At 44.4% G+C, this 18,530-nt stretch overlaps 1 protein-coding gene across 1 annotated transcript; it reads right to left on the reverse strand.

Annotated features, from left to right (window-relative positions):
• Window positions 1–146: 146 nt before the first annotated feature.
• Window positions 147–6,866, reverse strand: ube2d1b (ubiquitin-conjugating enzyme E2D 1b). The gene is made up of 7 exons (XM_085415435.1): window positions 6,667–6,866; window positions 5,471–5,534; window positions 4,758–4,789; window positions 4,405–4,482; window positions 2,202–2,307; window positions 1,914–2,007; window positions 147–1,824 (listed from the first exon to the last, which is right to left on the reverse strand). The coding sequence occupies exons 1-7, from the start codon at window positions 6,688–6,690 to the stop codon at window positions 1,779–1,781; spliced, it is 444 nt and encodes a 147-aa protein (XP_085271561.1). The 5' UTR covers window positions 6,691–6,866; the 3' UTR covers window positions 147–1,778.
• Window positions 6,867–18,530: the final 11,664 nt, after the last annotated feature.

Here is an 18,530-nt window from a genome sequence, read left to right on the forward strand (position 1 = left end):
ACTTTTGCACAGTATGTTTGACTGTGCTTCTATATTCTCTAGTTTCATGTAACACTGCCAGCACACAGCGCAGTCAAAGTGCAATAAGAGCACCACATACAAAGTGTGTTGCTCGTGTCAACATAAAGCAGAGTTACACAATCATGTCATGATAGTAACGGTACTATTCTTTAATCCAGTACAAAATGTGCCACATGGGCCTCAGAGACACAGGTAGAAAACTTTACACAGGAACAAAAAGCAGGGTCTTTAGCCTTTGTTACGATGGAGTGCAGCTTAATGAGGACAGTGTAAAAAAGCTTCTCACTGGGCTGAAGGCCTGATTGTTGTACCTGTGGAAATCCAACGTCACAGCTACGATCAGGGGACAAGAGCACATCATTTTAATGAGAGCTTTACACTGTGATGACTCCAATCTGAGTTCAAATAGAAAAAATCATTCCAAACAGACTGAATACAATATAGGTGTTGTCAATAATAATAACAATAATAATAACAACAACAATAGAAGAAAACAGCAACACATAAGAAGTCGCTCCCATTTTCAGGACCACTGCCACAGTACATTGTTTCATTTCAATCAACTTGGTCTGCTACACCGACATCAAGACTCCTCCGTAAGCCAGCACATCGATGAAGTGACGACGCAAAGAGAACATTAGTATCAGTCAGTACTGTTGTCTGTTGGAGGGCCATACATATTTCACATTCAGCCTTCAGTGTTTCTTCCTGGCTGCTGATGCGCGAAGCAGAAAGGTGGATGACGGAGCCGCCTGAAGCTCGTGCTCCAAAGTTTTCCAGGACTTTTTCCTGTATTACAGAAAAGGGATTTGCATTTCTTTGCAATACTTCTGCATCGTCTCACACTGTGCATTACATTCTGTGTGATCTGTACCAGGGGTTCGTCTACAGAGGCTGTAAGGGACAATTAGACAGGAAGGAGACATGACGCGACTGTCCTGCTATCGGTGCTCACATGCTAATAGGTCGGTGTCCAACAGCATGCTGCTGCTTACTGTCAGAACAGCTAACTGAATGATTTCAGTAGTAACCTGGAAAGATCCACAGCACCATCAGCTCAGACAAAGAAGCAGCCAACAACAACCACACATCAGGCACAGCCTCAGCTGACTGTGCTCACAGCCAGCAGCTCCACGCTGTCCCTCATCATCTCTCCTCTCTGCAGCCAATGAAGTATTAGCCTTAATTGGCTGTGTCCAACTGGACTGGATCAACACAGCAACAGTTACAGTAATAATGTAAGGAACACAAAAGTATTGTTAGGTAAAGTAACACAGGAGTCGAGCTAAGACGTCCTGCTGCGGCCCTTCTGATCTCCGTTCACAGCACAGCTGACGTGGGCTTGTTCCCGTTTGGCATCTGGTGGCATTTCTGTCCTCTCATTTTATACTTGTACTTAAAAAGGAAAGAAAACAATCTGTAATAATCATGAATGTCACAAATGAACCGTCCGTGGTGCAATAATAACATGCCAAACGTTAAAAATGCCCAAGTATCCACTGAGTGCGCACAGGCAGGCTGTGGCCTGCTCCGAGTCCGGCTTCTTTTCAGGAAAAACAAAAACAACCCCCCAAAGTAATGTAGATGTTATCGGCCTCGGATTAATAACGATGACAACAGTTCAGTTTGGTGGAAGTTAAGTAGGATTATTTCATGAGTTCGTACTATAATTTCAGTGCGTGTTGACTTTAAAAAACAGATGGGAAAAGAAAGAAACTAAATGTCAGCCTGTCGTTTTTGCGCTGTGCTCATCTTCTTCACATGGCGTACTTCTGGGTCCATTCTTTTGCTAGTTTGTTGTATCTGAGAAGAGGAAAAGACACAAATCGATGACACCATCAGACACACTCGCTTTACTAAAGACGTTAGCATGCGCGCGTGTGTGTATTCACTTGTCTTTGTCGTTCTTGTAGATGTGAGCTATGTCAGGCACCAAGGGGTCATCTGGGTTTGGATCACACAGCAATGAACATATGGACAATAAAACTGCAAAAAACAGGTGAAAGGATCCCGTCAGTGAACTGAGGACAGTTTCATTGTCGAGTGTGTAGAAACGACACACTTCAGTTAACATGGGGCAGACGTGACGCTGTGTGGGAGCAAAGGGAGGTTCCTCGGCCCTAATCATACGATCCATAATGTCACTTTTTAAAATACAGACGACACACACATCTGATTACCTTTAGACACCGTCAGTGCTGGAGACCACTGTGACCGCAGGATGTCCAAGCAGATGCTGCCGTTGCTGTTTATATTTGGGTGATAAATCTTTGTTGTAAATGCTACCTGGATTAAAAAAATGAATGACGTTAGTAACATTCAGCGAGTGGAATAACTGAAGTGAGCAGGTCCTGAGTGACACCTTCCTCATCGTCAAGACGACTGAAGCAACTACCAATGAAAGAGCAGGATACCGTTTCCAAAGTAACCCAAGCCTGTAACGTCCACGACCCACCATGACATCGTGACAGCGACACACAACACGTCTTGCTGTGTGGAGTCTGGGCACCGTCGTGGATTTAAATCAAATTTGCAGTGCAGACTTTCAGCTTTGATTCAGTGGGCTGAACAACAATGTTACATTATCTGTTTGAAAATCACAGGCTCGACTTTCAGAGGCTCAACAGTAAGTGGACCATGAAGTGACAAACTCAAGCACAGCAGCTGTTCATTTCCTGACGGCAAACGTACATGCACACAGACACACAAACAAGCAGAGCAGTTAAAGACCAGGAGACATCCTGGGATCCTGTTAATGTCAAACTTTTGTTAAACCTTTTGAATTAAACACACAGTACAGAAACGAGCACTGCGTATTATTCACAAGGCTGGTTATCTAGATCATACTCACAAATTCTTTCTTCAGGCAAAGTTACTTAAATTCCAGGATCTGGTTAATTACAATACATCCATAATTTTGTATAAAGCTTTTACTAAACTTTTACCGGCAAATTTACAAACTAGATTTGAAATTCGAGAAAAGGTTTATAATGTGAGAGGCTTTGGAGAATTCAAATTACCCAGAACTCGAACAACCCGTAAAGGCTTTTGTGTGTCTGTATGTGGTGTGAAAATCTGGAACAGTCTGAGTTTACAATTGAAACAATGCAAAAATATTCATAGATTTAAATTTCTCTACAAACAGTTGGTCTGGTCACAGTATACTCAATGATGCTTTTAGTGTGCTCTGTAATGTCTGTCCTCTTACCATTGCTGGTATGGATTCCAAAATAGAAAAAAAAAAAAAAAAAATAAAGTGTGCGTATGTATGTACATATATGTACTTGTGTGTGTAGATATATATGTATGTATATGTATGTGTGTCTGTTACTTGTAGTTATTACTGCCTGTTACCTGTGGTAATGCAATTTATAATTTATATATTCTGTATTCAGTTATGAAGGCTCTAATTGTTGGTTGCGAGCTGCCGCTTAGATGCTTGTATCTGCCCGGGGCTGTTGATGGGTCTGTATGCAATGATGGGCGTAGCTGCGGGAAGTTTATTGTTTTTTTTTGTTGATGAGTGAGTATAGGGGTGGGATTTAATAAGTTTTCTTCGTCCCACTCCTTTTTCAGGCAAGTTTTGTTTTTTGTTTTGTGTATTTTATGTTCAATATAGGTATTTGTTGTGCCTGAAAATGAATAAATAAATGAAATGAAATGAAAGCTTAAAGCCTGCACTTCAGTCACTTCCTGTTTGATTTAAAAGCCACACTTGCTATCCCAGGTTAAGTTTAGTCTTTTTGTTTGTCAGACTTTTCTTTTGGCATCAGGATTAGTTCATGTGTGGAAAACCTGCTTAAAGAGCTTTATTCAGGTGTGCAGCCACCATGGGCCACCGATCCTCCCAGTCTCAACTCTGCTGGAGCAGTGAGCAACATTTTTCCAAAACACACGCCCTTATTTACTTATCAAATCAGCCAGTGAGCCTGGTACACGTGTCCAGGAGAGACCACTCCTAGTAGGACAGAAATGTCTCAGGACAAAAGTGAACAGTTTGTCTTCCAAGCAGGCCGCCACCGCCCTCCAGTAACTCTGACTGAATAACACATGTGTACAATATGTAAGGTAGGTTATACAATCTTCCCACCAAACACACTGTGTTTGTGCTTCTTCCTGTGTGTGTTTGCACAGTCACCCTGAACTGGTGACCCTAGACTAGCTGTGTGACAGACTAGTGACCTGTCCAGGGTGTACTCTGCCCCTCACACCATCTCACTTCCTTTCCTGCCTCGTATGACCTTAAAATGGATAAGTGGTTAAGAGGCGGCCGTGTGGATGTGCTGCTGTGTATGTATGAAATGTGGCACAGTGATGCAAGTTGTCAGCTCTGTGAGACAGGAGATCTAGCAGCATGGCAGGAGAAAAGCTTGGGGCTCTTACCTTTGGTGGCTTGAACGGGTAGTCAGTAGGAAAGTGAATTGTGAGAAAGAAAACTCCTCCTTGGTACGGACTGTCACCCTGACAAAAAAACACTTCTGTCAACACAACAGTGAAACGATTCAGGTGGAATCAGTCGGCTCGCTCCCGTCACCTTCAGCCCAGATGAACAAACCGGTTGGCACCACTTCTCATTTGTCTATATTTATTTATTTTTCTATATGAGAATAATTTCAACACTGTAACAAAGAAATGTCCCAAATATGGGATAAATAAAGCAGTGCTCATTATTTCTGATGCATTTAGTGCAGAAAACATTATGAGAGGAGAAGAAGCAAGCTTAGCGTGACACTCACCGGGCCCATTATTGTTGCCTGCCAGTGAAACACTAGGAGCAAGAAACAAAACAGAGGCACATATAAGAACGCAAGCTGTACATTCAACCAACACAATGTTCAGAGGCCATCATCCACCACGTTACACATGCTGTGTGTACAGAGCACAGTGCACACTGTGTACTGTGTCCACAAAAGACAGACAGCTGTGCTTTGTCATCAGCCTTACTCTAACTGGCTGATTACAGGGTGACTAACAGCCGTCGCTCCCATTTCCCAGTTAAAAGATAACCTATGGAGCTCATAGTTAACCCTTTGGAGAACCCCTGGCTGTCCATTCAATTTTAAATTGGTCCTAGACACAGCAACACAGTCCAGTCCTGGGGTGTCTCACTGTGAAACAGCATAGGGCATACAGTCACTTTCAGGCGATCAGGATGGAGTTCCAGCCTTCGGCAGAGGTCCGGCTTTCTAGAAGCTAGTCTGACGTCTCTGCAGAACTTCCTAGTAAATCTTTTAGGACCCTTCTTTAGCCAAATGAAACATTTTCTTCTGATATCTACTTGACTCGTTCTTCCACCGCTCTTTTTTTAAAACTGACCCTACCAAAAAATAAATAAATAAATCCTCTTGAAAACTATTTATGTTTTGCTTTAGATTGTTAAGATAAAACGTAGAATGACATTTAGGAACTATGAAGAGTCTCAAGGCCGACATGCAGGATGTGAACTCACTGTCATCCCCCACTGGTCCAGCCGAGCACTGTGCGGGAGGGTCTCTCTGCAGGTCCTGCAGCTCCTGGTCAACATAACACAAACCAGTCTGTGAGGTTTGACTGAACATCACGTGACACGGCAGTTTTAATGTGAATCAGCTGCAAATGCAGAAATCTTTTCCGTCATTAATGGCAAATACCATCCAGGTATCGCTACAGTCCCCACTAGGCCGTTAATGCAAGCGTGCTTGTGTGTGACTTTGTTTCGACAGTGCGGACCACCGAAAGAAACCATCACTGTTATATGTATGTAGTTATTATGCACTCCACACTGTATATAAATGCCACTTGTTTTGCACATATTCAACTCTGTATATTTTATATATTTTATTATTATTATTATTTTTATTTTATTTTTTTACTATTTAATTTGTAAAAATGTGTATACACACACACACACACACACACACACACACACACACACACACGTAGGAAAATATTTAGTATACACATCCAGAAATGCATACACTATTATATATTGTACATATATTTATTAGTTTCAGGTTGGCCATTCTTGTATTTTGCTCGTTTGTGTTGTTGTGTTTGCACATCTCTGTTGCTTGTGGGGCTCGCACACAAGAATTTCACTCGCATGTGCTGTGCCAGTGTGCCTGCACATGTGATGTGACAATAAAAAGTGATTTGATTTGATAAGTCCTGTCAAGCCTTCGAGAAGCTCGTCTAACGTGTTATTTCACTTTTCCATTATGACTGGTAGTCCTCTCCGTGCGCCCTCAACAGTCCACAAAGGAAGTGAACTAGTCCACACTACAGAGAACCGAAATGAACTCTGTGCAAACTTCCCTGGTCACCGCAGTCCCAGCCCTCACTACAAGCTGGACAACACAGCTTCTGACACAGAGACAGGCTAATATGGAGGGCACAAAGAGGGTAGTTAATGAGCTAACTACGCTCTTTGGTCATTTGTTAGCGAGCTAGCATGAAACTTTGGATTTGTCAGCCTGCTTCGTCCGTTAGAAGAGATGTCAGCGGCCCCATTATTATCAAAAATATGACGAAGTTTGAGCGGAGTTGTTTCAAAGCGGGGGGAGTGTAAGTTCTGTATGAATACACCTTTAGCGAAAAATAAATCCTATCGTTAGCCTCTGCTGTGCTATCTTTAGCTGGCAACCAATGCTAGCTTGTTAAACTTACCTTCTGTATTCTTTTCAGTGCCATGCTAACTGACGCAGTCCGCTCCCGTGCTCACTCCTCGCTCGTGTTGGTAGGATTATTGCTGGCCAAGTCAATGGTTGTAGTTTGTTCCCTGAGTACTTCGACAGCCGGGACGTGTTTGTGTTTTTATAAAAACCTCTTTTGTTTCCGCTTTCTTCTGTTTACGGTCGTCCCCTCGAAGTGGATCACGGGAAATGTAGTTCTGAATGTGCGCTATGCTTGTATCTCAGAAATAACCCTAACTGCTATACTTAAGGAAGTATCTGAGGTACCTTTAGTTCTTGCCTTTCAATGCTTCATCTTTTTAATCCACTACAAGCTGAACAAGTCGCTGCTGGTAGAAGAACACTCGTTTTTCTTGTTGTTCAGAAATCAGAAACATCCCACAGTTCCAACCATATACGGCTTTCACCTTCATCATGTGATGAAATGTAATATGTATTTAAAACAAAGTTTATTTGGTGGAGGACTGTCATTTGGTGACGTTTCTTTACATACACTCACTGGACATTTCATTAGGTACACCTCTCCATAACACAAACATCTAATCAGCTAATCATAGAATCATAGAATAACAATCCAATGTATTTAGGCACGTATACATGATGGAGACAACCTGGTGAAATTCAAAGCGAGCATCAGAATGAGAAAGAAAAGCACGGTGATGGTGTTAGATGGGCTGGTCTTAGTATTTCAAAAACTGCTGATCTATTGGAACTTTCCCCACACAACCATTTACAAACCAGGTCATCAGAAGACCTGATCAAACCTTAAAGTGGACTACAGCAGCAGAAAACCACACCAAGCGCAGCGTCTGTAAGAGCAGGAAACTGAGGCTACAGGCTCACTGAACTTGAACAATAGAAAACATTGTCTGTGCCTCCTTTTATGACTGCAATTTACCAGTCTTGGCTCTTGGCTCGTCAAGCAGGATAACAAACCGTGAGCTCAAATCCTCTGAAACATGAATATAGTTTCTTGAACATAACAATGTGTTCACTCAAAATCACCAACAGTCCCCAGATCAAACCGAACACCTCTGACATGTGGAGGAATATTCACATCATGGATGTGCACCCATCTCCAGCCGCGCCATAGCTGCAGCACCCTGATGAGTCTATGCTGCAAAGATTTAAGGCAGCTCTGAAGGCAAAAGGAGGTCTGACCCATTATAAGAAAGGTGTATCTAATAAAGTGTCCAGTGATGTCTTGATGCAATGATTTCACTTTGAATTTCTTTGTATAGTTAAATCACAACAGTCCCAGGGTTTTATATTGGAGTCTTGTTTATTACCAGGTGTTCTCCGTTGGGTTGCTTTGTTCTTCCTTTTATTCTCCCCCTGAAGGGAGGGAGTGTGTAATCAGCTCCATTTGTGTGTTTGTTAGCAGTCTAGCATCCACAGTTTTCAAGATATCATTTTCCAATGTAGTGTGCTGGTAGAACCCTCAAACAGCACAAACGCTGTATTACCCATGATTTCTTTATGGAACTTCACACTAAAGTTCTAGACATCGTGGGATATGAATACGTAGGTTTTATGTTAATTTTTTTCATTAAAAAAAACTTATCAGTGATACATTGTATGAAAGGTTTGGAAAGAGCAGTACAACACATAACATGTTTCCATAGCAGGCTGACATCAGCACATTGTAATAAAAACATAAAGCATCAACGTTTTAGTTTCGCTCTTGCCTTTTGGGGGAGATTTTCCTTACACCTTAGCGTCCTGTGTCCTTAGACCTTGTTGTATTTTGGTTGTGGTTACTGTTTGTATTTATGACATGTGTCCCCGGACTCTTGTTCAGTCTGTGACTGTGTTTCCTGCACTTCTCTCACCATTTCCTGATTTACTTTGATTTATTTTCCTCGTGTTTTGCTGTCGTCAGAATCAGAATACTTTATTAACCCTGAGGAAATTATGTGGTCACAGTCACTCCAAGACATTAAGAACTGACTGAACTCAATTAAATAATACAATATATTACAAAATTACAAATATATATATCCAGATATTACAGATATTAAATATATATGAATGACATTTTACTCTAAACTGTAAAACTGTTATTTGTTAAAGGATGTGCCAAAGGGTGTAAATTCTGCAGCCTGGAGGAGCTGGAGTGTGGTTCGGTGGTACATTTAGGTAATCTCACTGAACATGCTCCTGTGACTGGCCAGCAGCCAGTAGAAAGACATTAATGGCTGCCCTTGAGCCTGGTTCTGCCAAAGGTCGCCCTGTTCAAAGGGGGTTCTTCCTCCGCAGGCCACCATAGTGTGTAATGCTCAAATATCTTCTTTCTGCCTGGCTTCACCAAGTATTTAGCACTGACTCACTGCTTCAGTCTTTCTCTTCAGTCTATATTAGTTAAAACATCTTTAACCTCGACGCTGTGTAATAGTTAATATGCGAACACAAGGGTCATCTTTTATATTGAAGTTACAGGAACCCGATGAATAAATCCCACTTGGGCCTCTGTGTTGATAGACACGAAATGATGCTAAATTAGAGACGTTATGCAAGCCTACAGCATAAACACTCTCAGGGTGCCATTACCAAGAGCCTGGCCTGGACAGCATTTCTTAAACTGTTTAGGAAATGTTTAGGATGTTCATGTTTAGGAAATTTGGGGCCAATTACAGTGATAACATGAACTTTCCAACTGATACGGGTAATTGTCAGCATGATTGGGACCCTCTGAAATTATACAGGAAGATGCACAAAATCTCTTTTTCCATCTCTTTCTCAAGAAAGACAGCGACGATGTTAAACCCTCAGATATTTCAGAATGGGAATGAAATGAGAATGGGGTTTATTGCCAAATGTTGAGCAGGTTTACAACATTAGGAAATTGCTGCGGTGCTTCAGTGCAAACATACTGTCATAAATAGCACTTAAATAGACATGGAAAAAAATAAAAGTAGGGATAAGAATTAAAAGTGCTACGTGGAAAGATATGTGCATGAGATATACATGAGATATATACATGAGAATAAGAATTAAGAGTGCTACGTAGAAAGATATATACATGAGTGCAGGTGGTGATCAGTGCCAAACATGGAATGATGCAGTGACACAGCGTAGGGTCATGTGTTAGTGGCGGGTACAGTCATATGGTTATTGTTCATGTGTCCAACAGCAGAGGGGAAGAAACTGTTCTTATGGCGAGAGGTTCTGGTGCGAATGGACCGGAGCCTCCTGCCTGAGGGGAGCAGGTCAAACAGACTGTGTCCAGGGTGAGAAGGGTCAGCTGAGATCCGAGCTGCACGCCGCAATGTCCTGGAGGTGTACAGGTCCTGCAGAGATGGGAGTCTGCAGCCAATCACCTTCTCAGCAGAGCGCACAACACGCTGCAGTCTCTGTTTGTCCCTGATAGTGGCTCCAGCGTACCACACGGTGATGGAGGAGGTGAGGATGGACTCGATGATTGCAGTGTAGAATTGCATCATCGTCCGTGTTGGCAGGTTGAATTTCTTCAGCTGCCTCAGGAAGTACATCCTCTGCTGGGCTTTCTTGATGACGGAGGTGATGGTGGGCTCCCACTTCAGGTCCTGGGTGATGGTGGTACCCAGGAAGCGGAATGAGTCCACAGAGGTGATGGGGGTGTCAGTCAGGATGATGGGGGGGAGTGGGGCTGTGTGCTTCCTGAAGTCCACAATAATCTCCACTGTCTTCTGGGCATTCAGCACCAGGTTGTTGTGGCTGCACCAGGACACCAGACGTTCAACCTCCCTCCTGTAGGCAGACTCGTCCCCGTCCGAGATGAGTCCGATAACGGTGGTGTCATCTGCAAACTTGATTAGCTTGACAGACTGGTGGGTGGAGGTGCAGCAGTTGGTGTACAGGGAGAAGAACAGAGGAGAAAGAACACAGCCCTGAGGGGAGCCGGTGCTGATGGTCCGGGAGTCCGAGACATTCTTTCCCAGCCTCACGTGCTGCTTCCTGTCCGTCAGGAAGTCAGTGATCCACCGGCAGATGGGGTCAGGCACATTCATCTGGGAAAGCTTGTCTCGGAGATGGTCTGGAAGGATGGTGTTGAAGGCAGAGCTGAAGTCCACAAACAGGATCCTGGCGTAGGTTCCTGGGGAGTCCAGATGCTGCAGGATGAAGTGTAGGGCCATGTTGATGGCGTCGTCTACAGACCTGTTGGCTCTATATGCAAACTGCAGGGGGTCCAGGAGGGGGGCCGTGAGGGTCCTGAGATGGGAGAGAACTAGGCGCTCAAAAGACTTCATGACCACAGATGTCAGAGCCACGGGTCTGTAGTCATTTAGTCCAGTGATCCTAGGTTTCTTGGGGACAGGGATTATGGTGGAGGACTTGAAGCAGGCAGGCACATGACATGCCTGCAGTGAGGAGTTGAAAATGCCAGAAAACACTGGGGCCAGCTCGTTTGCACAGTGTCTGAGGGTGGCAGGAGACACGCCGTCTGGGCCGGGAGCTTTCCGAGCATTCAGACTCTTAAACTGCTTCCTCACATCTGCTTCATGAATATGAAGAGTTGTGGTGGGAGGAGGTGGTGTGAAATCCTCTTTTGTGTGGGGTGAGGAGGGGGGTGTTGTAGGTGAACGGTTTGAAGCTGGTGATGGCTCTATGGAGGGGGGAGAGGTGGGGGAATGAGTGTCCAAAGTGTCTCTATTGTTGGGGCCGTTGGAGGTGTGGAGGCTGCCTGATGGCTCGTCAAAACGGCAGTAAAAGTCGTTGAGGGTGTTGGCTAAGAGCAAGTCATCAGTGGAGTGGGGGGTTTTAGGCTTGTAGTTGGTGATATTCCTAAAACCTTTCCACACAGAGGCCGAGTCATTCTCTGAGATCTGCTGCTGCATCTTCTCAGAGTGCTGATGTTTAGCAATGTCCACTTCCTTAGTGAACCTGTACTTGGCCTCTCTGTAGCAGTCCCTGTCTCCGCTTCTGAACGCCTTTCTCTTTTCCAGCCACAGCTTTTTGAGTTTAGGAGTAAACCAGGGTTTGTCATTGTTATAACTCACCCTGGTGCGTGATGGCACAATGCTGTCCTCACAGAAGTGGATATAGGAGGTGACAGTGTCCGTAAACTCGTCCAAGCTGTTAGAAGCAGCCTTCAATGTGTCCCAGTCTGTGGTCTCCAAACACGTGCGAAGCTCCTCCACAGCCTCGTTGCTCCACAGTTTTTTAGTCCTCACGACAGGTTTGGAGAGCTTCAGCCTCTGTCTGTACGCGGGGATTAGGTGGATCATGACGTGGTCAGAAAGTCCGAGTGAAGCGCGCGGCACCGCGCGATAGGCCCCGCTGATCGTGCTGTAACAGTGGTCTAATGTCCTCTCCTCTCTGGTCGGACATTTAATATACTGCTTATATTTCGGAAGCTCATGGCTCAGATTGGCTTTGTTAAAGTCCCCAAGAGCAATGATGAGAGAGTCCGGGAATGTCCGCTCCGTGTGGAGAATCTGCTCCGCGAGTGCGCACTGAGCTGCCTGCGCATCTGCGTCTGGCGGGATGTAAACAGCGGCCAGGATGAATGAAGCGAACTCCCGCGGAGAATAAAACGGTTTGCAGTGGATAAAAAGATATTCCAGAGAGGAAGAGCAGTGCTGAGCAATCACTGTCACATCTGTGCACCAGCCACTATTGATGTACAAGCAGACACCTCCACCTTTGGACTTACCGGAGAGAGCGGCCTGCCGGTCCGCGCGCAGCAGATGGAAGCCCTCCAGCTTGAGCGCGCAGTCTGGGATGTTCTCACTGAGCCACGACTCCGTAAAACATAAGACACAGGAGGAGGCAAAGTCTCTGTTCATGCTTCTCATCAGGGCCAGTTCGTCAATCTTATTGCCGAGTGAGCGTACATTAGAAAGGAAGATCCCAGGAAGAGCAGTTCGCAGTCCGCGTCTCCTCAAACGCACGAGTGCGCCGGCTCGCTTCCCTCTCTTTCGGCGTCTCGCTTTCCTGGTCAGAGTCAGCAGTAAATCTGCCGCAGATGCGACAAATATTGGAAATAAATCCACAGGCGTTGTAGTCCTGTAGTTAAGGAGCTCTTCTCTGGTGTACGAGTATCCAGAGGAGTGCCCAGACACAGAGAAAATGCACAAAAACAAAACAAAAGTAACGCACTGAAGCACCAGGGCGACCATCCGCGGCGCCATATTTCATGACTTACTGGCTTTTTACAGGTTGTGTGCCAAGGAAAGAAAAAGCCTCATACTTTCTCACACTCTGAGCACAAAAAGACGATGTTGTTTCGATTCTCCAAAGCCACAAATGTACTTAAGTTGTATAAAACCATCGCAAACTACAGACACAAACTAGAAGACGTGCGAATACTCTAGCCTATACTGACAGCGCTGAAACAATCATCTAATACAAGTCCTGCATTCAAAGTGTTACTTTAAATACAAGTATTAAACATAATAATAATAGTATTGTAAATGTATTACAGTTTTACTCACTGCAGAAAAAATACCCGCTGTGACTCTAAGTCTCTATTATATCCTTATTGTATCATTACTCATTCAAAACTGTAAAGTAGGTTTTTATATTTGATGCAGATTAACCAAAAATATACACATTTATAATGGATTCATCTGCTGATTATTTAACTTTAAAACAAAACGCAGCAAGCGGCGGCAGGCTGCGTCCTGGCTGGTCGCACCCTGGGGGTCCGCATGGGCACTGGAAAAGTCTGAACCTCCTCCACTCCCACGCCACCGGGGAACGCCAGTGGGGGTATCGGCAGCGTCGGCCAGGACCGGATCAGAACCACCAGATTCAATCCTTTGCATCCGGCGCTCGATCCGGTCCTGGAGTTCATCCCGCTGGCTGCGAGACACTGTGGCCTGCTCCCGCTGCACCCACCAGCTCCATCCCTGGTCTGCTGTGCCCTCCTGCTTGGTTTCGGCACCACTGTAATCATCAGACGACAGACCTGTCCACATTTTTATGCTTTTCAGCATCATCTTTTATTCTCTCACGGTTGCTGTACACAATACCCAGCTGCAGCTTGCAGCCACACACATCAACAACAAACATGACATCGGTCCGAGCACAGACTTTAAGCCGGCGAGGCGTGATTGTGGATCCCGCTTAGGTGCATCCACCTCCCCTGCAGCGGCTCCACAGACCACGCCCCGCCACAATGGGAATCACACTCTTTAGCCTCCCCGGAAAAGTCTATGTCTGGGTGCTGGAAATGAGAGTCCGTCTGTTAGTCAAACCTCAGATACAGGAGGAGCAGTCCAGGTTTTCATCCAGGTCACGGAACACTGGAGCAGCTCTTTATCCTTTTGACGATACTTCAGGGTGCGTGGGAGTTTGCCCAACCAGCCTACACGTGTTTTGTCGAGGTGGAGAGGACATTTGATTGTTCAGTTTGGAGTATTCTGTGGGAAGTGCTTTGGGAGAAAGGGGTGTCTGGACTGTTGCTACCATCCGTTGGATCCTTATACAACCATTGCAAGAGCTTGGTCCACATAGCCGGTAAGAAGTCAAACTTGTTCCTTGTGGGTGTTCTTCAACATGGACAGGATTTCTAGGAATAGCCAAGTGGCAGAAGGCTTCCACTTGGGTGGTCTCAGACTCTCGTCTCTGAGATGTGGCTCTGTTGATATCATCAGGTGGTGGCCTACAGCTTACACTGGAGCAGTTCGCAGTCAAGTGTGAAGGGGTGTATTGAGAATCCAAGCACCTCCAAGTCTGAGGCCATGGCCCACTCTGGGTCAGGGACGAGTTGCTTCCCCAAGTGGAAGAGTATCTCGGAGTCTTGTTGACAAGTGAGGGGAGCAGGAGATTAAGAGGTAGATTGGTGCTGCAGCTGCAGTGGTGCAGACGCTGTACCGGTCGGCCGTGGTGAAGAGAGAGCTGAGCGTAAAAGCGAAGCTCCCGATTTACCGGTCGATCTACGTCCCTACCCTCACCTATCGTAACAAGCTATGAGGAGTGACCAAAAGAACAACACAGTGGATACAAGTGGCGTAAATGAGCTTTGTCTGAAGGGTGGATGGCCTCTTCCTTAGAGACTCTCCGCAGGTTAGTGCACGCTACACTGGTCAGGTTGCAGTACTGTGATAAAGTTTGCAGTAACACTCTATGGCTGTATCCCAATTCAGGGTCTGCAGCCTTAAAGGCCGCATTTCAAGGCCGATTACGTCACAGCGGCGCGCCGAAGGCTGTCCCAATTCAAAGGCTGCTTGAAATGCGGCCCTGAAATGCGTCCTTCATTTCCCTGAATTTTAAGGCTGTGGCAGTGTAGACTTCGTGGTCCCATATATCCCACAATTCATAGCGCGGCAGTCGGTGTGGAGAATTCTGCCGCAGACGGCAGAAGCGGAGCGGCCGAAGAGTAAACTGTGAAAAGTAAGTACTGAATATGATGTCACTTATTTATGTGCAAATGTTTAATAACGAAGAACATTAAACATTACTGTTGGCCACATGTCGGCAAAGTTATGTGACATTAGTGACGTTTGTACTAACTTGGTTTTAAAGCCTTTAAATATACGCCGTTCAATAGCTGAGCTTAATCCTACAGAGAATGATCAAAGCTCATGTAGAAACAAACAAATGAACAAAAGATTTTCTCCTTCATTTCTGTCAAACAAAGCTGTATGACACGTTTCCAGCTGTTAGTATCATGGTTGCTAGGCAACCTGGGCAGCGCAACGGAGGCTAGACCGTCCCATTTCACAAGCCTCGCACTTCCGGCCTTAGCGGTCTTTGAGTACGCGGCCCTTGAGGATCGTTGAGGCTGCGTACTTTAAGGCTGCAGACCCTGAATTGGGACACAGCCTATGTTTAACTGGTGCAGAGAAGCTGTAGTGTTCACAGTCACTTCTAGGTTACATCAAGAGTAGCAGACATTAAATCAGTCAATTACACCTTTATCCTAGCTTTGTACAGTCTGGAGGGGAAAAATCTTCCATAAACATCAGGTAACATTGGCTTTTTTCTTGTTTCTTTTTGGCATTAAAACCATTTTCAGTGGAATTGCATGTGGATCAGGAATGTCAGTGGAAAAGAAACTTTCCTGCCACTGATATTGCCCCCCTAAACAGTTTGAGTATCTACTGCCTCAGCCACCCCCACACCAATTTCAACTATACTGATATAGCACTAGTTCACAGCAGCCATGTCAAGGTGTTTTATGTATCAACCCAGGAATATTAGAGAGAAATCCCATCAATCAGATGATCTATTGTGAGCAGCAGATGGCAAATCTGGGCTGAAAAAGCTCCATTTGCAGTAGATAAAACAGGAGTGTAACCATGCTCAGGGAGGGGCAGCGAGCTGCTGTGATTGGCTGGGTGATAAGGAGAAAGAGAAGACGGAAAAAAGGAGCTTAGTGAGACCAACAACAACAAATATGAACACACCCAAACTAACACCGATGCCGGGAACTCCTCAGAGTGATTAGAAAAGAATTTCTCCCAAATTCATTTTACAGCAGGACAAATGTCCAAACTCAGAGTCTCTGTCACGAACAAGCCGCCGTGCTTTAAGCTTGACAAACATGCGTCCTCTGTAGTTAAATCTAGTTTTGACCAACTACGTCTAATCTCTAAAGCCAAACCAAGTAGGTTTGGGTCTATTACCCCAATTCTCTCTGACCTACGCTGGCTCCCATTAAATATCACATTGATTTTAAAATCTTATTGCTTACTTTTAAAATCATAAATAATACCGTGCCTAGCTATCTTACTGATCTTCTCAGCCTGTATATTCCTAGTAGCGCACTGAGATCATCAGACCAGTTGCTCTTGGTGCAACCTACCGTAGGTCACGGCTGAAGACCAGAGGTGACCGTGCTTTCCCCTCAGTTGCACCTAACCTCTGGAACAACCTCCTACAAGCTGTTTGCACATCTGACTCAATCCAGACTTTGGTTTAGCCTTCCCGGCTATCTAGAGTACGCTTCTTGTAAGTGTACTCTTATGCAAGCCCTTTTCTTCTGTTTTGTTGAACAATGTTTTGTACTGATTTTACTTTATAAGTTTTATTTTGATATCTGCTTATGCTTGGTTAATCAATGCTCTCCACTGGACCTCTGGTTTTAAATGTGCTATACAAATAAACTTGTATTGTATTGTAAACCTACAGAGTGGTCATACCAGCATTTTATTTGACTTATTTAACTTTGTTTCTCCATAGAGTTAATTATTAAATTAATTGATTGACCATTTTATAAGACACTGTATTTACTCTCCTCCTGTAGTTTGTGTATGAGTTAAATCTGGGTGCTGCAGAGATCTGACTCCTATCTACATGTTAGAAACAAACGAGTAACTGCATGATGGAGGATCACATTCTTTCGTTTATCAAATCCATTTAATGTGATCCAGCCGCTGCTGTTGAAGAATAAGCCACAGGAAGTGTCAGCAAACACGTCCACCTTCTCATGGATTACCGACTACCTAACAGACAATATGAGAATGTGAGAATCAAATCAAATCAAATCAAATCACTTTTATTGTCACATCACATGTGCAGGTACATTGGTACAGCACATGTGAGTGAAATTCTTGTGTGCGAGCTTCACAAGCAACAGAGTTGTGCAAAATACAATAATGTAAACAAGCAAAATACAAGAATGGCTACATCTGAAACTAATAAATATATGTAATATATAATAGTATATGCAAAAAAAAAAAAAAATTCTGGATGTGTATACTAAATATTTTTCTACGTGTGTGTGTGTGTGTGTGTATACACATATTTTACAATTTAAATAGAGTAAACAATAAATAAAATATATAAAAATATACAGAGTTGAGACATGTGCAGAATGTCTCAACAGGGCAGAGCTCTGTCCTGCCTGTGCAGGACAGGAGCTCCACAGTGATGTGTGTCTCCACCTACAAGAATGGTGACTGACTTCAGAATGAAGAGGACAAATCGTGTCTATCCTGAGGCAGGATGCTGATGTGGCACAATGACAACAGGCTAAAAGGAAGACCAGCACAGAGGCTCTGCTGGGGGAACAGCATCATAGCTGGTGACACCTACAGACAGACTGAAGTGATGGCTATGTGTTCATGTGACTGGCTGCACACTGGAAACATTTGAAGCTGTGGTGGAGAGGAGGTCATTATGCAAGCTTTCGACCACCCTCTGCACCACTTACAGCAGGCAGCAGAGGACCTTCTCTGACAGACTGATGGAGCTCCACTGTGACAAGGACAAATACATTAAATCTTTTATACCTTAAGCAACTCATCTGTTCTCTCCTCCACACAGTTGTCATTTATAAGTTTGCTTTACAAACGTGGACATTACAGCTTGCAGGTGAATCTTCCCCTTTTAGTACAGCTAGCCAAGTAGCAAAGATCCACTTACTGCTAAAGACAGAGAGTGAAAGTGAACATAAAACCCATTGTTGCAGCCAGAGGCAGCGTAAAGGTGATCCCTTAAACTGATGTGTAGTTTTAGTGTCCTTATTTTCCACTGGGTTATCAATTCTGTCACTAGTTAGCTAACATAAGCTAATATAAGTCAACCAACCTGGTGAGGTAACATGTTGTACTTACAGGAGATAAACTTTAAACACTTATTTCTTAAATCCAGCTTCACAGACAGAGTTACATCTATGTCAGTGTTTCAGAGCAGGGCTACATGATGTAAACAAGCCTTTATATGTTTGGTGTTTCATGACTGCACTGTCACAGCTCTGATGACTCTCCACTCCACGTGCATTCTGACTTTCATTCTTCTTCTCTCCAGAGCGTACCTCCACCTCTCTGGACGCTCTTCCACCTCTCCCTACGGATCATAATGTCACCTGCAAACATCATAGTCCACAGAGACGCCTGCCTGACCTAATCTGACAGTCTGTGCAAAGAGGAAGGAGCTCAGAGCAGATCCCAGGTGTGATCCCACCAC

Source organism: Rhamphochromis longiceps, linkage group LG8 (genome assembly GCF_057381845.1).
Source record: "Rhamphochromis longiceps isolate RC_006_pf linkage group LG8, R_longiceps_female_GT1.1, whole genome shotgun sequence".
In the NCBI taxonomy this organism is placed as follows: domain Eukaryota; kingdom Metazoa; phylum Chordata; class Actinopteri; order Cichliformes; family Cichlidae; genus Rhamphochromis; species Rhamphochromis longiceps.